Here is a 25,236-nt window from a genome sequence, read left to right as displayed (position 1 = left end):
TGGAACCACCACAACTAAGAGGAACTAGTCTACTTCTTCGACAATAAAACAATTAACATCTTTGATGTTTCACTATTTCTTTCATAGCATATTTGTGTTCATGAGTTTCGATTAGCGTGACATCCGAAGAGGGGGAGAACACCGTAGACCGCGATATCACAACCTATATCATCAAGTCGTCTCGTCGTAAAGGACAGGATGTGCGGCAGCATTCAATCCACATCCTGGAGCTGATCGGAAACCAGACCAGCCAGAGCATCCTCCGGGCCATGAGGTCGACTCAGCTGTTCCGGAGCCTGAGCTTCTGCCGTGTCGAGTGCCGCAATCAAGTCCCTAGACACGGGTCAATACCCTTGGAGCCCATTGGGGGAGACATGCTTAGGAGGGAAACTCACTCAATATCAGCACGAACGGCGTATTTCATCTGCTCCATTTCCACAGCCAGATCCTCTTGATGGTTGTCCGCAAGATCGGGGTTGGGCACAATGATCAAAGGTAAGGCTAAGCGAAGCGCATCCAGAATGGTTCCAGTGCCTGAGACATGGGTTAATTTGATAGATTAAAAAAAAGATATTCCAGGTCATACCGGCATGAGAAATGATGATGCCGAGATCTTGATTCTGCTCTTTCACGGCCATACGCATATACCGCCATAGGTCGGGTTTAAAATCAAAGCCCCCAACAGTAACGCCTTGAAGCTGCTCGCATCCAGGCGGGAATTTCTCATTAAATTCATTCCAGATTTTCTCCCCATTTTTCCCGTATTGAACAAGAAGATGGGTGTAATGATATTTGGCCAATTGAGCGAGGAAAGCCTCATTGAGGACTTGGCGGATCAGTCTTTCAAACGAAGCGGTAGCCCCAACTGTGACGAGGCAAAGTTTTGTTGATATCATTTCCATTGTAGCAAAGGATTGGGGATCATCCTTGTATTTGTAAATTGTTAGTGATCCAAGCCCTTGATTGAACCAGGTTTGGAAGTCGTCGTCGCTGGACTTGCCAATGATGGCTTTTGGGATCACGTGCCTTGGATCCTCCCCCATCAGGACTAGCGTTGACCGCGGAGAAAACAGTACTGCCGGTGCTCTTCGTTCTTCGTTGCGGCTTCGAAAAGTTACGATACGCCTTGTCCCTCCAATTGCTCCATTACAATGGCCTGCACCGCTCGGGCATTGACTCGCTCTGTGAGGTCCTTGGCCTACAGAGGCCCTGGGATTATTTCTACACGCTCATTTTCGACCTCGCCATTCCGCTTCGTCCAAGAAGATCCGGTGATGCCTCCTCCCCCCAAGGAATTACGTGCGGAGGATTATCCGCCCGTCCCTGAATACTCGCCCGACCTTCTGAGCAAGGAGGAGCGCTCAATGTACGATATGATGTCTCCGGAAGAGCGTGCCGAATTCGACGCCGAGAACCGCCGCGCCGTGGCCGACTTCAACGATCTTGACAAGCGCGCTGCCGCATTCGCAGAGCTCGAGAAAAGCGTCAACCAAATTGAGAAGGAACACGACCTCCGTTTCGAGGATGTTCGCGACAAGTCCCGCGGATTCTGGGCCGAAGATGAGAGCGATGAATTGGCCTTGGTTGAAGACGGTGACGAAGAAATCAACGATGACGAGATCACCTCGACGGCACATGCCCAAATGGAATTGCAACGCGAGCTGCGCGAGTATGCCCGTATCACGGCTTGGGATATGCCAATGCTGAGCAGTAGGTTGAACCCTTGATTTTCATCTCCCCGTGTAATTGGCTGACCGTTTCCTCTCCCCGCAGAGCTCGCCAAACCCTTTAACCTGCCCGCCGAAAACCAAATCCTCCGTTTCCGTTATACCTCCTACATGGGTGAACAGCACCCTGCTGAGCCCAAGGTTGTCGTTGAGCTCGCCTCCCAGGATTTGACTCCGAAACACCTCACCGAAGCCCAGCGCCAGACTTTCCTCAAGTTGGCTGGCACCCGCTACAACCCGCAAACCGACATTGTCCGGATTTCTTGCGAACAATTTGGCTCCAGTGCCCAGAACAAACGCTACTTGGCCGATCTCGTGAACACTCTTATTAAGGAAGCCAAGCAAGGTGACGCTTTCGCTGACGTCCCTCTGGACCTCCGTCACCACAAGCCCAAGATTCGTCCTCGCTTCCCGGATTCTTGGAACATGACCGAGGCACGCCGGCAGCAGCTGGCTGCTCGTCGTGCGGAACGAATTAGTTCCGCGAAGGAGCGGGAGGCTGTCGACGGCAACTCGATTGTCGCGCAGGCTATCCAGTCTCTCCCCTCGCTGAACCCGGCCCTCAAGGCCCAGGCAACCGAGGAGCGGGAGCGTGTTGCTGTTAAGGTCGGGGCTCGGGGTTCGAAGAAGCAGCCTCGGCGATGAGGAGCGTGTCTGAGCAGTGTATAAGCTTTGCATGATCTCTTTCTCTTTCATGTTGGACAAAACTTGTGGTCAGACATTTGCGAGGCGCGGGCGCATATTTCAGGAGGTCTAACTGACTTCATTTATTCTCGATGTACTATAGTCATATTTTCAATTTATTGGCGTCTCGCTATATTCATGGATTCTCCCAATTGCCTATGCTTGAACCTTACCGTTTAGATATGCGTACCATTGAGCTTCTGTTACTTTTCATGTTTGTCATCCGACATCTACTAACTTTTTGATGCAGCTAGGAACGAGCTGGGTTAAATGTCAATTTATTCATTGAGAGACAAGGATGGGTCTCGTCCAGAATGCCCGGAAGATGCAGGCTCGGAACGGACAAATGCTACGAACAGAGGAATCCCCAGCCGACACAAACAGAAATCCCATTGGCCCGAATGGGAGTTGGCAGTGGAGGGGGTCTCGAATTTTTTTTGGAGGTTTTGTTGGTTAAAGAAATGAAATAGAAAAATGCACCCGGGGAATGAAAAAAATAATAAACGGAACAAAAGGGAAGGGATTCCAGATGCAAGCATCAAGAATGAAAGCAAAGGAACTGCCAGAAGGCGTGATTTCCACGGTATTTTCAGCCTCATAAATGACTCAATCTGGTCGAGTCAAGACTTCCACGGGTGAAAGCCGACAGTAGCGAATCGTCGTTGTTACCCAATATATTCCCAGGAAGATGTATGAGAGTATGCACAAGCAACCTGATGAACTTGTTGTCGTGGCTCACAGGACTGATCAAATGGAAACAAGTAGATCATCAAACCTTGAAGCAAACGAAAAGAACATTTGGACATATTGGAATGCATACAATGTATGGGCTGAAATGAAAGCAAGTTATGGCGACATGGCTGAATTAGCTGGTATGTTGATATCGATGGATTGCCGCGCCATTGAACTTGCGGGAGCGCGATGCTCCAGTCTAATGATGCGCAGATTCGCGCATCAGTCTCTTCTGGAGACGAAGCCACGAATCGCGTCGGGCACACTCACGGGGGGGCTGGGAAAGGAACGCGGAAGCCGCAAGCGAGATCCTTAGTGCGGCTACCCGTAACGTACGCGTAGTCCTCGATTCCACGCTTTCTCCGCCAGGTCGTGTAGACATCTGGTCCATTTGGAGAGTATGAGCCAAACTCGGCATTCACCTTGCGCCTCCAGGCAAAGGCGGCTTTGGCGTGGGCCTTGTAGGCCAAGTCGAACCACGAAGCAGCTGCGGCATTGTCACCACTGAGGGAGGAGGCACTCGACATGCGGTAGCTCAGCCGAGCCATGTCGATGGCTGAGCTCTCGCTCAGGCCAGGTGCTCCTCGGTCTCGCCGAGGGTCTCCTTCAGCTTGGAGATCTCTGCCATGTTGGCAGCGGGAGGGGCGGAAGTCTTGCTGGACTCGGGTTGCTTAGCCTTGACCCCGATGGGTCCCCAGTTGGCCAGAGCCTGCTTGTTCTCGAGCGGCTCGCTCTCAGCAACGAGAGTACTGAGGAGGCTTGATTCTGGTCTGGCAGCATCAGGGGAAACCAGCTGCTTAATGGCCTCAATTTCCGCGAAAGCGGGATCCTCAAAGACGTCGACGAAATCGTCGACGATGTCACACCAGGAATCAGCACCATCGTTACCATAGCCCGGGGCAAAGAGGCGGCGGTGGCCTCTGCGGAAGTCTTCCTCGGTCTTGGTTACCGGAGGAAGCCCGAAGCAGTCGAGCTGACCCATACCATGAGCAAGGGATCCAACAGGTTCCTCGGGGTTCATGATGCTCTCATGAATGACCTTGTGGATTTGAGACCGATTGCCAACGCCATGATCCGATTGAGAAATATTTGCAGTGGAACCGCTGGAGTTGTTGGTACACTTGCTGGAGCCCGCGCTGGGAGAAGTCTCCGGGGTGGCCAGGCCACCGGCACGGGCAGCAACCTGGGCGAAGGTGGACTCGGGTCGAGATCTCGGGGCCGTGGGAGCATTGCCGACGCGGAAACTGCCAATTGCTGGCTGGGTGGGAGAATGGGGAGTGGCCTGAGGGTTCCAAGTACTTTGGCCGTTCTTGTAATAGAGACCATTTGGGTGACCGCCACGACCTCTTCCCTGCATGCCACTGCCACTATAGCCACCACGGAGGGGCTTTGAGCCCCTGCCCAGCTGGCCCCCGCGGGGGTACTGATAGCTGGGGCTCTGGGTGTGGTGTGGATGGCCATGGTGGTTCAAGGCAGCGTGGGTCGACTGCGTGCCCTCCGAGTTATCGGCGTACTGGATCGCCTTCTGGGTAGCAGGCAGGGCATCCATGGTGATAAATGGATGCTGGAGTCGGGGCCCTCCTTGCTGAAGAACACTCGACAAGCCGTACTTTTCACGGTACCAACGTGGGATGTCACGAAGGCCCAGCTTCTCCAGCGCTTCAGGCTCGGTCGGCATGGCATGTCGAAACAGGCAGCCTTCCAGGGGGAAAAGTCAGAACAAATTTCTTGAAAGTTAGACCAGGGGAACTTACCCTGCTGCTGGTAGTCACATTCTCCGTGACGGATCCAGTAGGAGCAAAACTCCTTCTTCTTCGAGCCCTAAAAGAGGATCAGTCAGACTATGACGGTGTCAGGATGAACGGAGGGTACTCACCTGTGGCTTTTGGTGGTTGACAACTCCAGTGCTAAGGTATGCTTGGATGAGAGGAGCCGGGACTACAGCCATCGACTTCGCAGCGGGAGTAGTGACATCCAGGGTCTCAATGCCCTTGGTGATCAGGGCTGAGACATCCTGGCGAAGAGTTGCAGGAATGTTTTCGAGTTTGAGGACATCGACGAGCATCTTGCGAATCTTCTGGTTGATCTCTGGGTCCTTGACCGGCTGGTCCTGGCCGAGACTTTCGATGGCCCAGCATTCTGCACGCTTGGGAGCAACACCACAGCTGGTCATGCCCTGAGTCTCGCTTGGGCTGATGACGCGTGAGACACCACGGAATACCATACCGAGTGGCATCTCGTCAAGTGGCATCAAGGGAGTCAGGGTCCCATCTGGGCGGGAGCAAAAGAACAAAGGAGGTGGTGCACTCATATTGGCTGTCAGAGATAGAGGAAGATTGACCTGAGATGTCAAAATGATGAGGCTGAAAGGCTGAAAGCAACGGTAGCAGAGATAAAGATGGAGTGTATGGATGGATGCAATATGCTTCAAGATGAGATAAAGATGTTGAAGATGAGAGGAATGGGGTGGGAGAGTGGGTGGTAGAGAAAGGAAGTGAGAGAAGTGAGAGAAGTTGAGGGGGGAAAGGAGGGGAAGTAGTAGTGGCAGTGGCCGGTAGGACCTGAAGCGAACCTGCTCTCTGAGAACAGTGAATGAAGGCGACTCTATCTAATTATGGTCGTTTTGCTTCCACGCATTAATTGCCACCTCCTGCTCTATATTCACTTATCTCATACAATCTACTAGTCCCATAATATAAGATCCCCAGAGCTGACGTAGGGACCCTACATCCGGGGTACTACTAGATCGGCCCCGCTTGAAACAGTGAATGTGCAAATGCGCAAATGGTGCGTGAAATTGCTCATTTGGGTGGTGCCCGGATGCCTAATGCAATGCTTAATGCTTAATGCTCCTTCCCCAAGGCCACGCCGTAGTTGTCTAGCCAGTCTCAAGACAAAGGGGGACAAAAGACAACAGACAACAGACACAACCCCAGTCAAAGACCACCTGCATACATATCCACCGTCATGGAAATAGAAGATGCCTGGTATTGGAGTTCTCAGAGGTATCCTTTATGTTGTCTATCTTTGAATTATTCCTTGTCTAATTTTGTGCCTGGCCAGATTCATGACCACCGGGTACTTGCTGGAAACATCCAGTTGGGATTGAAATCCCCCCTCCACGTGTTATGTGCAGCCACAGACAAACAGTCCCATTCAACCACACCAAAAATGATCATTTCTGGCCCAAAACACTGCATATTATAACTATTCCGAATCGCCTATGCAATGCTTGCATACACCCTGCCGACATGATCCATAGGGGGGAAACTGGCTGTGAAATCTACGGAATTCTTACCACAAGTCTTTTTGACCGGTGAAGACCTGAATCATGGAACGAGCTATGCTAACAATTCTTCAATCGCTTACAGTACCGCTTTGTTTATCAACTGCAATCGCATTTACGGAGATCCTGATTAGAACGCTATATCACAGTATCAAACCCGACCAGAACAAAAGGACGTCATCAAACATCACTCCAACTGCCGTCAACTACGCTGAAGCACAACATTGCTTCCATGGGGGCTTGCTAAAGGCAATCCCACGGGAAACAAGTCGTGGATTTAAAGTTCATACTTCGTCTTGGCATAAACAGGGAGGTGGGCGGTCAAGTGACATTGTCTAAACCCTAACTCGTGCGCCAAGAACAAGACCCGGGCAGAACAACACCCAGCGACCGGTAAAAGCCATGGCAATTTTGTTGAGAAAACACCACCATACGGGGAAAGCGATGGATTGGAGGATCGAGGGTGCCATGCCCAATGCCATGCTCCAGACCAGGAAAACTGTCTCTATGGCATGTCCATGATGATCGGAGTCCGAACTGCACAAGACAAGCCTGATCTGAATAAATAGGAACCCCGGCTTTCACCATTGGCGTTTATTTTTGCGAAAGATCGTTGATACTCAAAATTTCCGGAATTCTAACAATTCCAGCTTGCGGGGGGATCTGAACGGGCAACCCGGCTGAAACTTGAAGGGGTCGGTCGACATATAATTCTGTGGGGCTGGAAATGATTGCTTAGGAGGCACACCGGGATAAGTTGACTCGGAACCACTGGAATCCTTCCAAATTTCGATGTTGAGGTCTATTTTTGGTGCGCCTTCAGACGCAGGACTTTTGTGCCCATGTACCTATGCAGCGACGGCTCTACACAAACATAGTAATACTAGCTTAGTACTTGAGAATGTTTACAAAAATCTGAAAGTATGGAATCTTCTCGGTGGCATTTCATGCGACGATTCAAGTTGTACTCTAATCTAACGCATCTGGGGTATATCATCGTTCGTAAATCATCAACAAGATGGAAAGGAAAGGCAATCAAAATGGCATAGCATGTGCCGCAAAAGCTGGCGAAAAAAACTCGAGAAAGCAGTTTCATTCATTGTGAAGATCCCATGACTCCGCTGGCCGCGCAAATATTGAGCCATATCCAAAACATCAATCAGTGGAATGTAGCAAATACCCAGGCTCGAAAAAAGTAACCGTTAGTATTGCTGAGAGTGACTGGGCTGCTGAGAATGCGTCTGCTGGTATTGAAGAGCGAACTCGTTTGACGAAACCGAACCGTGTTGACCGAGGGGCTCGGGATTGGGAGCCGAAGTCATCGCAGAAGAATATTGCTGCATAGAATGCGGGGTGGTTTGCGGAGCTGGAGCTGGAGCCGAAGGTGCTGGAGCCTGAAGCATGCTTCGGCTAAGTTCTCGCTCTGCCTCCTTCGCAGCCTTCTTGCGTGCGCGCTGACCGAGGTCCCCCAAAATACCCTGGAGATATTTTTTGGCTATGGCGACATACCCGGGAGGTTCTTTGCTCGCCTTCAAAGCCTCCACCATGCGTTTAACTTGAATTTCGCTGCGTAGATGGGGGCAACTTCGGTTTCTGCCAAAGTGCGCCAGCCCACAGAGGGGACAATGCTCAATGCCAGCCAGCTTCAACGGGCAGCGACCAAGGGCATGGTGTTGACTGCATACAATGCAAGCATGGCGAGTAATATCTTGGGTCCCATCGCCGCTCACGGACAGCGAGGTTGGTGGCGGTGGCAGCTGCACTCGCTTGAACGGACGAGTCTTCACATTGACAGGCGGCATACCAATGTCCATATTGTCTATTTCCATGTCATTTGCTTCATCTGGAGAATCGGATGCCTCGCCATTGTCTTCCTGCTGAAAATCGGTGTCGCTTTCAAGAGCTTGCTTTTGGGAAGCTTTAAAGGGAGATGATTGAATCCCATCAAAGTCATGGACCTCTTCCTCTCTGGTTTCGTAGTTCACAGTATTTCGCTTGCGTTTGCCCCGACCGAAGCCCTCCGCCTTTCGATAGGATTCTTCGATGGCATCCTGCTCACGCTCCTGCAAGATCTGTTCCCAAACAGTGTCGTCTACAGGCGTGTCGTCTGTTTCGGTCACCTCTTCAAGTGTGCCTCGGTCGTTTTGCCATATGCGCGCGAAACTGAATTGGGGCTGGCCAGACGATCCATTGAGAGTGCTGCCAGAAATATCCTCCGCCTTTTCAGCCTGACTGCGATCCAGGATCTTATCGATTGATTCAGAGTCGTACTGGACATGGGCGGCATCATCATCCTCGAAAAGTGCTTGAGCACCATGTCTGAGAATTGACTCCAGATCCTCTTCGTCTTCGTCCGCCTCCATGCGCTCAATGAGCACATGGTCCAGCGCGAGCTTCTTTTTGCCCTTTTGCATGATTTTCTCTTCCACAGAAGCTTTTGTTGTCAGATGAAACACAAGAACGGTGTTCTTTTGACCGATTCGATGAGCACGAGACAAAGCTTGCATGTCTTGCTTAGGGTTGAAGTCTGGGTCCATGATGATCACAGTGTCTGCAGTGGCAAGATTGATTCCCACGCCGCCGGATCTAGTAGACAGGAGAAAGGCGAAATAAGAAGAATCTTCAGCGTTGAAACTATCGATCTGTTGCTGCTTCTGCCGAGATGACAAGTTTCCATCCAGGCGGCAGTATTTCAGGTCAAGACCAGTGAGAAAGTCTTCAACGATGTCCAAGTTCTGCAGAAACTGACTGAAGATGAGAACTCTGTTTCCGCGCTCACGCAGCTTTGGCAGCATCAGATTTAGCAATTGAAGCTTTCCAGAGGCCTCTACCAAATGCCGATGAGTCATGAGTGGATCATGGGTTTGCTCTTCGATGTCTCTGTTATAGAGGAACGGATGGCAGAGACACTTTCTGAGCTGAACGAGAATATTATTCAGATTGTGCCGGTCTGCCTTTTTTAACTGGCCTGTTTGCTTCTTGCAGATCATTTTGATCAGCTCGGGATTTTTCCCGAGGATTGATTTGTAGAGCTTTTTCTGCACGACAGACATCGAAACAGGTAGGATGATCTGCACCATCGGTGGCAGAAAGGGCAAAACCTCGGCCTTGGTCCGACGCAAAAAGCACGGCCGAATCATCTCATGAAGAGCACTAATGTTCTCCTTGTTCAATTCACTATAGCGCTCCTCAAGTTCTTCGGCATCAAGGTCGGGATTGATGAATTGAAGCAGATTGAACAGCTCTCGAATGTTATTTTGAAGAGGCGTGCCAGTAAGAATGGCCTTAAAGTCGAACTTCATGCGACGAAGACATTCGTAAAGTTGAGATTTGTCATTTTTGAGACGCTGTCCTTCGTCGACAACCAGACCTGCCCAGTGCACCTTTTTCAGAACTCTTTCCTTGGCATCGTCGTCGACCATACTCTCATATGACGCAATGACGACATGCGACCGGAGATCACGCCCCCCTTGGGGAAACATTTCGTAGTCTTTAGCCGTTTGACGTGAAAATGCCGAGCCGAAGTATGTGGTTACCCGAACATGCGGCGTCCACATTTTGATCTCGCGTCGCCAGTTCGCAACAGTCGAGTTGGGTACCACCACCAGAAACGGCCAACATTGATGTCTTTGAATGAGGGTTGCGAAAAGGCCAATAACTTGGACAGTTTTACCAAGACCCATATCATCAGCTAAGACAGCATTCTCTTTTCTGAGAAACTTGTAGTAAAGCCAGTTGATACCATCCATTTGGTATTCCATGAGTTCGCCGCCAGTCAGGAGTTCGGGCTGGACCCGTAAGGCCAGGTCTTGCTTAAAATTTTGTTGCCGACTTTTCGATAAATGGGCCTTCAAAACGCTTCGGTTGGGAGGTTGGATTATGTCACGCAAGAGCCAGTCGCCGAAAGCAACTTTGAAATCATCCCATCGGTCATTATCAAGCGGATCGGGAGGCGATTCTACCACAGAAGATTCATAGTTCAATCCCTTGTATTTCACAAAGGCTGATTCGACCATCTCCGGGTCCATTTCATCTTCTGTCTTGGTACCTTCTCGGTACGTCACATCAAACACGATGTCGACTCGCAAGTTTTCCTCGGGAATCGCTTTCTCGGTCGTCCAGATCGGTTTGTCAGACTTGGGTGAATTGTAGAACGCTCGGCGCATGGCAGGACTGCCAAAACCCCAAACCCAATCTCCTCGCATCCACCTAGTGCGGAAGTAGGACTTTTGTTTCCACTTGATGAGATATTCCTTCTCGATCTCTGGAACCGCCTCGCCGATGAGGCCTGCTGAATTCTTGAGCTGTGCATCAACGGGACGCCATGCAACAAGCTCATCAATTTCGCCAAGGGCCTCGGAGCAATCACTGCATTGCCAGTGCTTGATATGGTCTGCAAACACTTCCGCGTCATCATCCCCTTTCACCGAGGAGAGGTGTTTTGAGTGGAAAGCCCGCTGGCAGCTAGCACATCTGAAAAGAACATTGTCGATGTTGTTCACCTGAGCCATATCGACTCGCGTGATGGGGTCTGTGCCTCCATTGGCGACACGAAGCTGCTGTTCTTCTTTTGATGTCAAACGCTGTCTGAGTGGCTCTGACATGGGTCCTTTTTCCTTGCAAATTGCGCAGAACCCTAGGTGTGGAGCAACATCATGCTTTTCGTTGGCAATTCCCAGACAGCTGCGACACTGCAGGATAAAGTTGCCCTCGTCAATCTTGGTGACGAGATGATCCCGGGTGGTTCGGGGCCCCAGACAAACTTGATGGTATGATGAGCTGCAACCTTGACAAAAAACAAGATCTCCCTTCTCTGGGTCGTCTTCATAGATACTGCACGTAGCGCAGCACGCAAAGTGTCGGATTCTGAAATCATCATCGCGCGGAATCTCTTGGAATGCTTCTCTAGCACCAGAATATTTCTGCTGTCTTGGGCGAATGCTCTCCGTCTCAGAAACGTCATCTTCAAATCGCTCTCGCAGATTCCCACGCAAACTCCTCCTAGTCCGAGATGATTTACGCCTGTTGGGATTGGAGGTCGAGTAGCCTTCCGAAGGAGTCGTGGACATCTGGTCTGACTTTCGGCTGCCCCGCCGAAGCCTGCGCCTTGCATATGTATGTGATCGACTTGATCGACCTGGCTCGTCATCCTCATTGCTGCTTTGGTCGCTGTCCTCAAATCGGTAAAACGAAGCATACTGGCCTACAGCCGCAGTGGTACGACGTCGTTTGTTCCGAGTCCTTCTGCGTCCAGAGCCGCCCACGCTTGAGCTATCCGATGCTCCATCCCCGCCAAAATGATGTTGGGGCGAGATAGAGCGGTTTCCAACCACCACCAACTCATCATCGGAATCGGAATCGGGGTTGAAGTTGTCGAGGGCTGAGACGCTGTTCTCCAATTGCATGAGTCTGTCGTGAGGCATCTAGAGCAGCGACGAAATGTCGATATTAGAGGTACTACCCTATCGGAAAGGTTCGCTGGAAGAAGAATATCTTACTGTTGCACGTTCGCCGCTCTGCAGGCGAACAGTGTAGGATGGCTTCTTTGGATCCTCCGCGTCCAGCCGGAGGATTCGACGGATCACAAAATGACCAGGTAGGTACTCGTATTCGTGTGCGTTTTCAATTGTAGGAAGAGCAACTCCAACTGCGGTGGACAGCGTGGGTACTTCGAGCTGGGGGGTCTCGATAGGTTGCTCGGTCTGGGGGGGCGGGCGCGGGCTGAAAGACTGAGCTCTCGAATTGATTCATGATCTGGGCAACCACGGCATCAGGGTCCTCCGAGCCGGGAGAGGCGTGGTCGCCGATTTGAGACATAGGTGATTGTGTAGGTGAATTGGATTGGAAGTATTCGTTGCTTCTTGATCAGCGAATGACTATTATGGTGAGCTCACTATCAGACATGAGGTACAGCGGGATTGAGTACTGTGTCCAGTGTATCATAGGGAATAAAAAAGTGTGTAATAAAGTGAAATTGAGAAGTTAGGTTTGAGAAGTGATAGTTTCGGATGGATCAAATGCCACAAGGAGGGTGGAGGCTGCGCAAAGTTCGGGAGGAATCAAATCAGGGAGCGAGGGAGGGCACATCATGACAATACAAACGAGCAAACATCCTAGGATCAAACGAAGTTCATATCGGCTCGATAGGAAATGTCCAGTCGAAAACGCGATGCGATGGGAAGACGCGCCCAGTTCGCGGCTTCCCATGCGGCCCCCGGATAAATATTGTTCCTATCTTATCGAGATCTGGTAAATTTACCAGCGTGAGAAAGGTAGTCTCTCACCACTTCTCATTCTTATCCTCTTGGTAATGGCGTCAAGATTTTGCCGTACAGGCTTGTTGCCCCGGCCATCTGTATGCCTCACTCCGCAGAATGGAATGTCCGTCCGATTTGCGTCTTTGAATTCTGCCATTGGACGTGGCATCCGCCGATCGCAGCCTCCGAGGAATTCATGGGCTAGAGACAGAGAATTGGACAGCAACGACACTTATCGCCGACCACGAAATGATGGTTTACGAAATGATGGGCCGCGAGGAAGCCGTACCGGCCGTGATTTATCCCCCCGGTTCCAGAATGAGAGAAAACCACGCGATACAATGAAAAATGGGAAGATCGATAGCATCTCCAGCTCCCGATACAACAGAAAATCGCACGGCAACGACTTTGACCAAGACAAATTCATCCGTACCGGCAGCTTTGAACGCTCAACCCAAGATCACCGACCTCGCGGACAGAGAGATACAAGAGAATCGCGCCCCGGAACTGAACGAGGAATGCCCCAACAGTCAGAGAGGCCCAAGGCTGCAACCAAGTCTCGTGCCCACCGAGCTACAGAGGGTATGCCGCAGCGAGTAAAGGAAAATGTCAAAGTTCCCGACTCGATCCCTTACACTACACCGGCATCCGAATTCATCTACGGCACGGGCGCTGTCGAGGCGGCGCTTCGCTGTAGTCGACGTCAGCTATACAAGCTCTACATTTACCAGGCTGCCGGTGAAGACCTGAGTCCGACCAAGATGGCTCTCCGCAAACTTGCTCTTTCCAAAAATGTTGAAGCCAAGCTTGCATTTGCAGGCTGGGATCGGCTCCTTGACAAAATGAGTGCCGGTCGGCCTCATAACGGCTGTGTGCTGGAGGCATCCCCGTTGCCAAAACTTCCGGTACGCGGTTTCCAGCCAGTCCCCTCGGCGACTGAGGATCACTTCCGAGTTGAGCTGGCTCCCCAATCGCGGGAGGAAGCTGCTGTCAATGGCACGGGTGATCGTATTCCCATCATCCAAGCGCCCCCGGTGCAAGGTCGGCCGAGTGAGCGATACCCTGTCGCTTTGCTTCTAGATGGTGTAGTTGATCCGGGAAATATGGGTGCCATCATCCGATCGGCTTACTTTCTGGGAATTGATGCGATAGTCTTCGCTGGCCGAAACTGCGCTCCTTTGTCTCCAGTGACCATCAAGGCATCTGCTGGCGCTGCCGAGAACATGACCCTTCTTCATGTCAAAAATGAGGTCGATTTCATCCAACGGTCCAAAGACAACGGGTGGCGCTTTTATGCGGCTGATGCACCCGGTCCCGGTGCTGAGTATCTCAGTCGTCATTCAGGCGCAGGTCAAACAGAAGCTGGTGCTCTTCCTACCTCTCAAGCACCCAGTGTTCTTATGATGGGGAGTGAGGGATCAGGGTTGAGTTCGCATATCAAATCCCATGCGGATGCGATCGTTAGTATTCCCGGTGCTCGTCACAGTATCGAGCTGGGTGCACAATCCGACCCCGCCCGAATTGACAGTCTGAATGTCAGTGTGGCTGCAGCTCTACTCATGGAGATGTTCTTGCGAACCCCACTAGCAGTATCCGAATTGGCCAAGAAGAGAAAAGACAAGTCTTAATGCGACAATGAGCTTGACTAGACTGTAACTATATTTTTGCATCTGCATAAGATACCTCGCTGTACAATATTTAATATGAAGTTTTTCTCGATAATTTTGCATCGCGTCATTTGAATATGTGAAGTTTAATCGTAAACACGGCTTTGAAGACGGCATTTAATAGTTATATCTACCTTCTTATAACCCGACTGGGAGCTTAAAATTGAGGCAAAGTCTATCCCCCCCTAGCTCATAACGAAAGATTGCAGGCTGGCGCGGAATTTCGCGGCAGCGGCCCGACCATCCTTTCTCCCGGGGCATCTACGTGCCGATTTTCATCGCCGAAGTCGCGGGGATGTGGGGAATAGCCTCGATTTATCTGGTTCTGCGGGGAAGGACCCGCAAATAGTTCTCCGAGGTTTCAATACGATCGACAGTCGTCCGATCTCAATCTAAGTCTATAAAAGATGAGATCTCTTCCTAGCCTCTCTCTGCTTGATTTTTTACTTATTACTAGAGACCGGCTGTTTAAATTGAAGCCGTCAAATCATATTCTTACCACCCCCACACGATATCGGATTACCTGGGCAGAACCCCCACCATGATTCCCGAGACACAGATTCCCACAAAGGCCTTTGTGGTTGACGCACCAGGCTCGCCATTTGTTCTTCGCGATGTGGTTTTGGATGAAGTGCGGAGCAATGAGGTCCTGGTCGAGATGAAGTACACGGGCCTCTGCCATACTGTAAGATCTCCCAAACATGCAGAATGACATCATGGGTTTCAAGACTAAGATATGTGCCTGGGTTATAGGATATTGTTGTTCAACAGGGCGCTATTCCTGTCGGTGACTACCCTGCTGTGCTTGGCCATGAAGGCGCCGGTATTGTACGCCGCATCGGCAGTGCCGTAAAAGACAAGACCTTGAGTGAAGGTGATCTGGTTCTCCTGAGCTTTACCTCGTGCAACAGTTGCTCTGCCTGCGATGAAGATCGCAATGGGTTCTGTCGCAATATGACTGCAATCAACTTCGGTGGTGTACGAGGCATATCCGCTGTTGACTCGCCCATCAAATCTGCCAGCGGCCAACCCCTCCGAGGTCAATTCTTTGGTCAGTCTTCAATGAGCAAATTGGCAATCGTACCGGATACATCTGTGGTAAAGGCCTCTTCCAGTGTCACTGAAGCCGACTTGGCTTTGCTTGCTCCTCTGGGCTGTGGCTATCTCACTGGTGCTGGTACCGTTATCAATATCCTTAAACCAAAGCCAACATCCCGGTTTGCGATTCTGGGAATGGGAGCGGTCGGCCTTGCTGCATTGTTAGCTGCAAGGGCTCAAGGCGTCGAGAATGTTATTGCGGTCGATATTGTTAATGCAAAACTTGAACTTGCCAAGTCTCTGGGTGCTTCACATACTCTGAACACCAAAAGCGTGTCATCTCTCAACGAAGGGCTTCGTGATCTATTCCCAGATGGTGTTGATCAGATTCTTGATACAACCGGTGTTGTTCCTCTGCTTGAATCGGCTGTAAAGTCGCTGGACCATGAGGGTATTCTTGCCATCGTGGGTGTTGCCCTGGTGGGTCATCGCTTAGCATCGATCCACTAGAGTTTATGATTAACTGCAAACGCATCGTGGGCGCCATTGAGGGCTCTTCAAATCCAGCCAAGGTATTTATCAAAATAATACCCGCAGTTATACCCTATACCATTTCTAACGCGTGCATAGCTTATCCCCCAATTAATCGACTGGTATAAGCAGGGCAAGTTCCCGGTCGACAAACTGGCCAAGATTTATGATTCAGACTCTTTGGAACAAGCATTGGAAGATCTACACAAGGGCAAAGTGATCAAGCCGATCATCAAGTGGGGGGACCTTTAATATTATCAATTCATGAATCTAATTTGAATACAACATTTTGCACCAACACAACATGTATGTCGTTTTCGCGTTCATAACTAGCATCCGAGTCTATTTGGAGCGACTCGACCGAATAGAGGGCCAAACAGAAACATAAAGACAGACATTGAGATCTTGAGAATTTTCCATTTTACTGCCTTTATCGTTCCTTTTTCTATTGTTCGTTTTATTCCCCAGTCAAATGATAGTGTGGCATTCTTTATTTGCATGCGATGTTCCCCTGTGTCCATGAAATCGCCCCCCTCCTCCTCCGAACCCGTCGTCCATGTGCCCTCGCCTCAAAAAGCGCCAGTGCATCAACATTGATACTAGTCTCTTTCAAAATAATCTGAATACATTTAGAATAAATCGGTTATTGTCGTGACTCTTGCTTTGCAGTAGATCAATGGTGTTATATTATAAGTATAGACATGAGCGCATTGTAATAAGGTCCATCAAACCACCTTTTGTATATCAGTGTGAGAATCTCCAATCCTACCCTCACCCAAATTCTGGCTGGTGGCTGATGACCCAGCATGGTGAGCATTGCGCTCCTCAAATTGCGTCCCAAACTCTGTAGTGATCATAATGTTTGTATCGCCGATTATATGCCCTTTACTATCATTGGAATCCCGAGCATTCGTGTGTTCCACCCAAGCCAAGTCTTCCTCCTCTCGCCCCCGCGGCTTGTGGTCTTTATATGAGATTGATTTATGGTTTGAGTAGGCTGCGACGTGCGATCTATTGGTTCCATATGTAGCGTAGGCTTGATGGTTCTGGTCGTAGTAAGGAGTTGACGTCTTCTTGCTGGTGAGACCGATGTGTTGGAGAATGCGTTCCATCAAGGGGCGAATGGGCGGAACGCAGCCCACGATGATGATAATCCAGGCCTCAGTGGAAGCCCAGATAAGGAGGGAGGATTGTGCGTCTGTGAAATTGATAGATAAGTCAGTTTGTGTGTGCACACAAAATTTATTGGGTTCTGATGATGCCGACCAGAAACGCCGCAACATGATTGCGGCATTGGAAGACCTAGTGCAACGGTCAAAGGTGGAAGAAGGAATTGAAGGGCAAAGGGAGCATTTTGACGATGTAAGTAAAGTTACCCATATCTCGTCCGATTTTAAGGTACGTCATTCTAATGGGCCGAACTTCTGGGCTATTAGCTGGAGCTGCATATTGGCTACGTTTATGGAGCTAGCAAGCCGCCTCCATATGCCTCGCACTATTCGCCCAAGTTTATAACCGGAGCTCGTCTCCCTCACGCTTGGATTTCTTTCCCAGGTCATCGTTCTCGAGTGAGACAAGCTGCATGCCCGTCGCCGCCATATACGCCCGTTGATGTATCCTATGTGACTGAGTTGAACAAATAACAGATCCGGGAATGCCAATGGAGTACCCTAGATCTCTGCGCACCGGATGCATTCACTCTCATTCTGGGCAACGAGGATATCCGGGTAGTCTCTCACATTACCCATATTCAAGAGTACTGTCGAGGAAAAGGCGTTGCTTTCAATTTCTGGCGCCTTGGTACAGACTTCAACATAGTGAGACAGGGCTGGTTTTCTACAGAGCTGAACAAGTCAGGGGTGTTCGTTCGGCCCGATCAACATATCATGATGAGAGTCACTGAAGAGACGGCCGGGAACAACCTGATCGCCATGTTGGACAACCATATTGGAAAATAAAGACGCTTGGTAGATTACTGGTAATTCTCATAATGCAGTCTTTTTTGGAGGGAGTCCTAGTAATACTAGTAACCATCTAGAGACAAGTAGTAGTATGATCGGCTAGTACTCGAAGTCCATGATTCTAAGAGAACGATTTAAATATCCTCAATTATGCTTGGAAACAACTTGATTCTATGTATAAATTAATAACCATTTGTTTATTGCCCATGTATTTGATAACAGTAGTGGCAATACTAGTAATAGAAGTACTGTATCGACAAAGGTGTCATTTCGCCAGCGGGTATATATATCAGAGGACTGGTAATCCGCAAAACCTGGAAATTTGGCCCAGAAGTGTAGCGTAACCATATTATAATAACTTATCTGCTCTGATACCACGAGAAACGTCTCTATTTATTTAGAGAACAAAAAGTGGCCCTGGGTAAGTCTTAAATGGAAAAGGAACACCGCCTCAGATTTCAATAAATACGGTCACGTGGCTTGGTGTCATTTGTAGGCCGTGCGCCATTAATCTTCACTTTTACCAACTTCATCGAGATCATCGGAGTTCACCATTCTGTGATGTCAGCTAACTCTGCACCTGACTCCTCACGGATCGACTCGACATTGCCCCCTGGCCCTGCACGACAACGCTCGAGGCAAGCTTGCCTGCCATGTCGACGCCGCAAGAGAAAATGTGACGGTAAACTACCTTGCAATGTTTGCCAAGGATACGACTACGAGTGTGAATATGATGAAACCTTTCAGATTGCAACTCAGAAACGTGCAAGTTCGCCAAATCAATTATCGCACCAGCGGGCCCCGAAATTTTCCCGTGTGGATCACTCAACAGATACCTCTAAGCAAGACGGTGGTCCCTCTATCCTCCCTGGTGTGCTCGGACCCTCCAAAGCTCGCTACGTGGGAAGATATTCATCGATTGCGTTTCCTCTTTACGTCGGATTAGAGCTCCAAGCAACAAAACTTCCACGTCTGCATTCATTTGCGTATCACACTGGCATCCGGAAAGAGCCGCCTTGTGCGGCGCATTCGGAGCTCACAGAGCGCATTATATGGAATACTGCAAGAAGCTTGATTGAGGTATACTCCGCTATAGTCAATCCTATTTTTGGGTTTCTCGACATGGATTCCTTTTACACCCGATGCGAGATGCACTGGCATGGGCAGCCGCAAGACCTGATTTTCGAGGCCATGATCTGTGGAGTCTTTGCCTTAGCATCTCTGTTCAAAGAGCGAATAGACCAAGGGACGGAGATGTGGCTCACTTTGCACGCTAAAAATATTATAGAGGACTCTGATCTCAGCCGGTTTCCTTCTCTCGAGCATATTGCGGCCTGGATTCTGCGGACTTTGTACCTTCGTTGTACAGGGCGACCACACGTGACTTGGCTTTCCAGCTGTACGATCATGCATCTCGTTGAAGCAACTGGCCTTCATCATGCACCAGAATCTGTCATCCAAGCTGGGCGGAATGATTCAAATGATTCACCGACTCCGCCAGCCCTTGATACCATAAATCGCATTGCCCAAGTAGCAAATTGTCTTCATGTTCTCATCGCTTTCGAGTATGGACGATCTATCTTAGCAATAAATCGACGGGTGCTTGAATATGCTGATTACAAAAGTCGTGCGACAGACTTGACACCACAGCTATGTCGTCTTGTTGCTGCATTACCTACACACCAGCACAAAGAAGATACCGCAGTGCTGGCCCAAGAGCTGTTCTCGGCCCTGGAAAAGATTGCCGAAAATACTGTCGATCACGATTTTCTTGTACTCTTACGGACAGACCTTGTTCTGGGTATTTACCGTCGACTTCGTGTTTTGGACGCCAAATATCACCATGGCCACAATGAAAAAATCATTTCTGCCGGTGTGGTAGCCTTACCTGCAGCAAGAAAATTGGTCAGCCAAAATCAACCTTGGTGGAATGTCGTTGGATCAGTCTTCCAGTTTGTATGCGCTCTGATAGTTATGGATACGCCTTCGAGCTATGAAAAACTTGTGGATGCCATGGACACTCTGGAATTTATTGTGGGCCATCTGGACACCCACTTGGCAAAGGAAGCTCTTTCAACGGCTCGCCAACTCGTCCATGCCTCACTGAATAAGAAACGAAAGGGTGTTGAAGTACTTCAACGCATTGTAGGAACAGAGACACCAGAAGCTGCTACCAGTACTCAAAAGGCGGATCAATTAACTCAAGATATGGTATCGCTGAGTCCTCTACTTGCAGGCCAGCTGCCGTTTGACTTGGACTATCTATGGGCCACCCACTTTAACCTCCCCTCGTGATAAAGCACATACCAGTGACATATTTCAATTATGTCTCAGGATGAAGCTTTCCTGGAGTCTCGCCATGTCACTAGCATGAAACACGTGGCGATGATTGTACCGAGACCAGCCAGGCCAACACCCATGTATGAGGCGGCTCGGTAACCCACAAGAACATTTTCTCCATCATTGCCAACATAATATTCAACTACGCCTGCAAACCCCAGGCCCATTGAAATGGAGTAATTAACGACGGTATTCACAAGCGACCCCGCAACACCCTGGTCTTGTTGCGGCATCGCATTGCTCAGGATGACAATTCCAGATGGAAAAGACATGTCCCTGCGTCATTGTCAGCGGTGTAAGGTTGGAGAAAGATCGTCAAGGCTACTTACATTCCCCATGGCGTGATCAGCATAATCACAAAGGCATTTGCCCAGTATACCTGGCCGATCGGCATTGACGCTAGCAATGCTTGGCCTGCTGAAAAGGCTAGCATCGCAACGAACATGATTATGCTTGCTGAAATACGTCCAAGCAGGAGACCCGTGATCACAGCAGCACACGCCCCCGATAGAGAGGCGCCGGCCCATTTAGCAGTCACAAGCAAACCACTATTGCCCTCCAACTCCTCAAGAATGTTATAGTAATAGAATACCACAACGCCAAAGCTTGACCATCCGGCAGCAATGCATCCCAGGACCCAGCCAGCCTCGCCCACAAGTACCGATCGAGGTAGAAGTGGATACGCAGCCTTACTTTCAACGAAGAGAAACAGAGCCATGATCAGAATGCCAACAATCAACATCACATAGGTGTATGGGACCCCCCAGCCAACTAGCGAGGCTTGGTTCCAAGCAAAATTGATCAGGATGAGGCCCGACACACCTGTAATAGCACCATATGTGTCAAGCCGCTGAAATACCGAAAGATCTTCACGAGGCTTCTGCTGCGGTACATAAGGTATCGAAAAATACCCAAGGAGTGCAAATATGAAACAGGCGATCCCGAATATCCAGTAACCCCATGGCCACCAAACTCGCTCCGCGAGCAGAGAAGAAAATGTCGCGCCGAGGGTAAATCCGCCCGGGGCGACGGCACCGAAAAGACAAAACACCATTCCCTTGCGGCGCCCAGGGGGGGTATGACCTTCCAAAGATTGCAACGGCGTTCGGTAGCAGTAGGGCCGGTCCAATGCCTTGAAATGCACGGCAACAGTCGAAAAATCTCGGATTGGTCCATACAGAGAATCCTCCTACGATAGACCAGAGTCCAAACCATAAGAAGCCGACAATGAATAAGAGCCGGTGACCATAAACATCACCAAGTCTGCCAGAAACGAAAATGAAGGTTCCAACAGTCAAGCTATACCCAGCAGATGCCCACGAGAGGTCTTTCGGCGTGGTGTTGAAGCTGTCACTGATAATTTGGAGAGGTGCAATCGAGAGTGACAAGCCAGCCTGCGTCATAAGCTGGGCGCAGCAAACAACAAAGACGAAGGCTGCCTCGTGAAATCGATTCTGAGGTAGACCGGCAAAAGCATGGTGGTCGATTTTTGCTTCAGGGTCATCTGTCTGTGAGCCCGGGGTCATGGAGTCTTTGACAGCCACCGTGTCGCTGGACGTGCTTTCCACTGCAAATTTTCAAGGCGACTTAGAACAATTCAAGCGTGATGAGCATTCAATGGGTTTCTTACCTAGATCGTGGCTCATATTCGTTCGCTCTTCAATGCTGGAGGCGCTTGTGGCCATTATGAACTGACTGGCTTCAGTGCATGAAAACAAACACTTATTATCACGCGGGAGACATGAAACAATCTGAAATAATAATTCAATCAGGCCAAGCTCCACTACTTGCATCACCCTGAAGATCTTGTTCCGGCCGGCGCTACTCTATTCTCCGAACTGATTGATAACCCTAAGCCGGCCGCGTGGGCCGCGCGGTCCGCACGGCCCGGTCGCAATTTCCGGAGCGGCCAAGTGCCGAGTGCATGGTTTCGCATGACTTGGCCCAGCATGGCACACTTTCTTGCAATGTGCGTATGACATGAATCCAAAGGCTTGCTTCTATTGTGGGTTCAGACGAAAAAGATCAGTTGGAATCGAAAGAATCATCATATAAAACCGGCGCCCGACCATATCAGCCCCCAGTTAATTGATCACCTAACATCTCTACACCAGGCGACCTGAACTTAATCACAATCGCGCCCATCGAAACCTCATCCAGATGGCACCTGCAAACTTGAAGATGAGAGCACTGCACCTTGCAAGGGATTCCGCGAGCTCACCACCAGAACTCACAACAGCCTTCAAATCGATGCCGCAGTTGAAGCCCGGCTATGCCCTTGTCCGCGTCGTCTACACCTCCATTCAACCATCGGATAGACTGAATGCACAAGGTTTCTTTCCATACACCACTTACCCTCGCATTCCCGGTCGTGATTATTCTGGCGTTGTTTTGGATGTTGCCGACAAGTCAGGTGCATCGAGCTCGTGGATCGGAAAGAGTGTGTACGGAACTAGTGGCTCGACTCTCGGCTTTGACATGGATGGAACACATGCGCAATACTGCTTGATTCCGCAAGATGCGCTTGTAGAGAGACCGTCAACTATATCATCCCTACAGGCTGCAACAGTGGGTGTTCCATTCACAACCGCATACATCTGTATTAGCAAAGCCCAGGTTACCAAAAACGATGTGGTTCTCGTTCTTGGGGCAAATGGAGCTGTGGGATCAGCGGCCTCACAGATGGCCCGGGCAATCGGATGCAAGCAAGTTTTGACAGCCGCGAGGCGAGCAGATTCAAAACATGACATAGTCATCGGCTCGGAAACTCCAGAAACAATGCTCACGGAGGGAGTATCTGCAATCACAGCTGGAAAGGGCGTGGATGTTGTCATCGACACAGTTGGTGATTTGAAATTAATGGAAGCTGCTCTGGAGCAGTTAGCTATGAATGGACGCTATGCATGGATTGCAGCCCCTAGGGGTCATTCCAACAAGAAGATTACATTCGATATCTTTCAAGCATATCGCAAAAGAGATTACGATGCTTGGATGCAACTCGGCTGCTCGTACGATCGAGGAAACGGCCGATTACCTGCGGTCTGTAAACAGTTGGATTGTTCAAGGAAGCTTACAAGCACAAGCCGAGGGGGACTTTGAGACGCTGAAGTTGGATGATGCGATAGAAAATGGATATCGCAAGACAGCACAGAAGGTGGTCATTGATATGTCATAATTTAGAAGCTCCAATTATTATCTACAATAGAAAACAGTGCTATACCACTCAATCACACTATACCCCGTCCCGTACACTAAATCCCGAGTGATGGTTGCCGCAAGATAACAAACCATCAACAAATTCACTCATGTATGAGAACTCATGGACTCCTTATCCGGTTCACTCAGGCGGAGGAGAAAGATTTTGGTGGAGCTCTTTTCTCTGCACTGCGCCGAATCGAAGATTGCCCGCATCAAACACCTATAGCGAGTTTGAATCAATAAATCGTAACTTGGAAGTCGTGAAAAGAAATCGCGAGTGACCTACTGCATAAATTGCCTTTAGAAAAGTATCACCGAGTATGTCCATCGTCATCGAGCCACGGCTTTGAATGCCACCGTAAACATAGCCAGACTTTGCCTGGGCAAACCCCAAATCCTCTTTCTGCACAACAAACTGCTTGTCACCAACAGCGAACGATATCGCAGGCAGTTTATCAGCTGGGGTATCAGCCGGGTAGATATACCCCTGGCTATCCTGATCGTAGATGGCCCCTTCGATAGCATCATAGATAGCCTTGCAAGTTTCATCATCCACCAAGGCCAGAGTCGTACCAGTATCTGCGATAGCCTTGTTGCCAGATCGAGAAATAGACTTACCATTGACTGTGGCTGAAGCCGAGTCGAACATCCAGAAGCCTTGGCTCTTATCAACAGGCGTGTAGTGGATATCTTCGCCAGCCTCTTTCACGGTATCCTGATCAATAAAACCAAATGTGTAGAATGACTCCCCTTTATCTGGTTCATCTGCATCACGCCACGAGCCCAGTTTTGCTGTGAAGAGTGCACTAGACTTCGGAATATCTGACTGGGTGATCATGTTGTCCACGGGCGTAGCCACTGCCTTCGGTTGCACTGTATTGATGTTGCTGAATGCAAGACCTAGAAGACCATCACCTGCACCGCTCGCAAACTGTGCCGACAGTGTGTCTGCTAGCTCAATGGCCTGGCCATTCACTATCACGCCGCCGATGTTCAAATCGTCGTTGCCCACTGTTCCAGCCGCTGAGGACCCGTCGCCGTAAGAGATTCTCCATGTTGAACCATCCTTATTCTTGAAGGAGCTAGACTTGCTCGGATCAAAAACTGTGTGATTGTTATACTGGGCCAATGTGACTGATGGCAGTTTTGTCGACCATACCTTGCACATTTGTCAGTTTCAAAACAGGCCCGGCACCTCTTCAATCGCATATATATTTCAGAATCAAGCTCACCCAAAGATCTGCAGATCCCGTATCAAAATCCAGATTCAATTTCTGTGCTGGTGTACCTATTTCAACCTCTGCCAAGTACATAGCATCATTCTGTACGTCATCAGCACCAACCTGGCCGACTTGGTCATCGGCACTCTTTTTCTGTAGGACCTGGCGGACGTGAGCCCGACCGCCGACCGGCTTGTTGGTGAACTGCCGACCAGTTTGTTGCATCGTTGTGCCGATAAAATAGGGGCCCTTTTTTGTTGGGTTGAAGCCATACTTGCGCATCGCATAAACATAGGACTTCGTCCCCGACTTTTGATAGCGGGAGTTTGGAACGACTCTGATTCTACTTGTTGACATGGCGGTGGATTGGCGAGACTGACGAGTTAATTTGGATTTGAGGAACTTAATAACAGACATTCTGAATATAGCTTCCAAGGTTGCTACCTAGATATCCGGTTTTGCAGTCACGGTTCTGAGTATCAGATAGATGATTCTATGGGGCCACTGGGGTCGTGGCTTTGATCAAGGAGATAGCCTTGAGCATTTATATGCCAATGATAGGACCCCTACCAGTTGGACCCTCTGCTGTGAAGTG

General features: G+C 49.8%; 13 protein-coding genes across 13 annotated transcripts; 6 read left to right on the top strand and 7 right to left on the bottom strand.

Moving 5' to 3' along the window:
- Positions 1–212: 212 nt before the first annotated feature.
- alg13 (N-acetylglucosaminyldiphosphodolichol N-acetylglucosaminyltransferase catalytic subunit ALG13) lies at positions 213–1,043 on the bottom strand (the record flags this gene model as incomplete). Its single annotated transcript, XM_056631512.1, has 3 exons — positions 213–333; positions 396–534; positions 587–1,043. The coding sequence occupies 3 exons, from the start codon at positions 1,041–1,043 to the stop codon at positions 213–215; spliced, it is 717 nt and encodes a 238-aa protein (XP_056487063.1).
- Positions 1,044–1,151: 108 nt separating this feature from the next.
- Positions 1,152–2,372, top strand: N7509_006874 (mitochondrial 37S ribosomal protein mS35; the record flags this gene model as incomplete). Its single annotated transcript, XM_056631511.1, has 2 exons — positions 1,152–1,710; positions 1,774–2,372. The coding sequence occupies 2 exons, from the start codon at positions 1,152–1,154 to the stop codon at positions 2,370–2,372; spliced, it is 1,158 nt and encodes a 385-aa protein (XP_056487062.1).
- Positions 2,373–3,409: 1,037 nt separating this feature from the next.
- On the bottom strand, positions 3,410–3,691 carry N7509_006873 (uncharacterized protein; the record flags this gene model as incomplete). The annotated part of the gene is made up of 1 exon (XM_056631510.1): positions 3,410–3,691. One exon carries the CDS (start codon positions 3,689–3,691, stop codon positions 3,410–3,412), a length of 282 nt encoding a protein of 93 aa, XP_056487061.1.
- A 20-nt stretch (positions 3,692–3,711) lies between these two features.
- Positions 3,712–5,454, bottom strand: N7509_006872 (uncharacterized protein; the record flags this gene model as incomplete). The annotated part of the gene is made up of 3 exons (XM_056631509.1): positions 3,712–4,841; positions 4,898–4,964; positions 5,020–5,454. 3 exons carry the CDS (start codon positions 5,452–5,454, stop codon positions 3,712–3,714), a joined length of 1,632 nt encoding a protein of 543 aa, XP_056487060.1.
- A 2,177-nt stretch (positions 5,455–7,631) lies between these two features.
- Positions 7,632–12,246, bottom strand: N7509_006871 (uncharacterized protein; the record flags this gene model as incomplete). The annotated part of the gene is made up of 3 exons (XM_056631508.1): positions 7,632–11,852; positions 11,928–12,104; positions 12,160–12,246. The coding sequence occupies 3 exons, from the start codon at positions 12,244–12,246 to the stop codon at positions 7,632–7,634; spliced, it is 4,485 nt and encodes a 1,494-aa protein (XP_056487059.1).
- Positions 12,247–12,739: 493 nt separating this feature from the next.
- N7509_006870 (RNA methyltransferase, TrmH family) lies at positions 12,740–14,314 on the top strand (the record flags this gene model as incomplete). The annotated part of the gene is made up of 1 exon (XM_056631507.1): positions 12,740–14,314. The coding sequence occupies one exon, from the start codon at positions 12,740–12,742 to the stop codon at positions 14,312–14,314; it is 1,575 nt and encodes a 524-aa protein (XP_056487058.1).
- Positions 14,315–14,894: 580 nt separating this feature from the next.
- Positions 14,895–16,174, top strand: N7509_006869 (NAD(P)-dependent alcohol dehydrogenase; the record flags this gene model as incomplete). Its single annotated transcript, XM_056631506.1, has 3 exons — positions 14,895–15,038; positions 15,107–15,871; positions 16,022–16,174. 3 exons carry the CDS (start codon positions 14,895–14,897, stop codon positions 16,172–16,174), a joined length of 1,062 nt encoding a protein of 353 aa, XP_056487057.1.
- A 473-nt stretch (positions 16,175–16,647) lies between these two features.
- On the bottom strand, positions 16,648–17,205 carry N7509_006868 (uncharacterized protein; the record flags this gene model as incomplete). Its single annotated transcript, XM_056631505.1, has 1 exon — positions 16,648–17,205. The coding sequence occupies one exon, from the start codon at positions 17,203–17,205 to the stop codon at positions 16,648–16,650; it is 558 nt and encodes a 185-aa protein (XP_056487056.1).
- On the top strand, positions 17,204–17,880 carry N7509_006867 (uncharacterized protein; the record flags this gene model as incomplete). The annotated part of the gene is made up of 2 exons (XM_056631504.1): positions 17,204–17,284; positions 17,569–17,880. The coding sequence occupies 2 exons, from the start codon at positions 17,204–17,206 to the stop codon at positions 17,878–17,880; spliced, it is 393 nt and encodes a 130-aa protein (XP_056487055.1).
- A 564-nt stretch (positions 17,881–18,444) lies between these two features.
- Positions 18,445–20,178, top strand: N7509_006866 (C6 transcription factor; the record flags this gene model as incomplete). Its single annotated transcript, XM_056631503.1, has 1 exon — positions 18,445–20,178. The coding sequence occupies one exon, from the start codon at positions 18,445–18,447 to the stop codon at positions 20,176–20,178; it is 1,734 nt and encodes a 577-aa protein (XP_056487054.1).
- A 35-nt stretch (positions 20,179–20,213) lies between these two features.
- On the bottom strand, positions 20,214–21,908 carry N7509_006865 (uncharacterized protein; the record flags this gene model as incomplete). The annotated part of the gene is made up of 4 exons (XM_056631502.1): positions 20,214–20,499; positions 20,553–21,412; positions 21,477–21,790; positions 21,854–21,908. The coding sequence occupies 4 exons, from the start codon at positions 21,906–21,908 to the stop codon at positions 20,214–20,216; spliced, it is 1,515 nt and encodes a 504-aa protein (XP_056487053.1).
- A 475-nt stretch (positions 21,909–22,383) lies between these two features.
- N7509_006864 (quinone oxidoreductase family protein) lies at positions 22,384–23,398 on the top strand (the record flags this gene model as incomplete). The annotated part of the gene is made up of 2 exons (XM_056631501.1): positions 22,384–23,231; positions 23,275–23,398. The coding sequence occupies 2 exons, from the start codon at positions 22,384–22,386 to the stop codon at positions 23,396–23,398; spliced, it is 972 nt and encodes a 323-aa protein (XP_056487052.1).
- A 162-nt stretch (positions 23,399–23,560) lies between these two features.
- N7509_006863 (pepsin-like aspartic protease) lies at positions 23,561–24,998 on the bottom strand (the record flags this gene model as incomplete). Its single annotated transcript, XM_056631500.1, has 3 exons — positions 23,561–23,641; positions 23,708–24,580; positions 24,654–24,998. The coding sequence occupies 3 exons, from the start codon at positions 24,996–24,998 to the stop codon at positions 23,561–23,563; spliced, it is 1,299 nt and encodes a 432-aa protein (XP_056487051.1).
- Between the last annotated feature and the right edge of the window lie 238 nt (positions 24,999–25,236).

Source organism: Penicillium cosmopolitanum (genome assembly GCF_028827165.1).
Source record: "Penicillium cosmopolitanum strain IBT 29677 chromosome Unknown utg000008l:1.0-4398992.0:1.0-4402845.0, whole genome shotgun sequence".
Classification (NCBI taxonomy): Eukaryota; Fungi; Ascomycota; class Eurotiomycetes; order Eurotiales; family Aspergillaceae; genus Penicillium; species Penicillium cosmopolitanum.
Note: the sequence above shows the minus strand (reverse complement) of the source record. Positions and strands in the feature narration are given on the sequence as shown.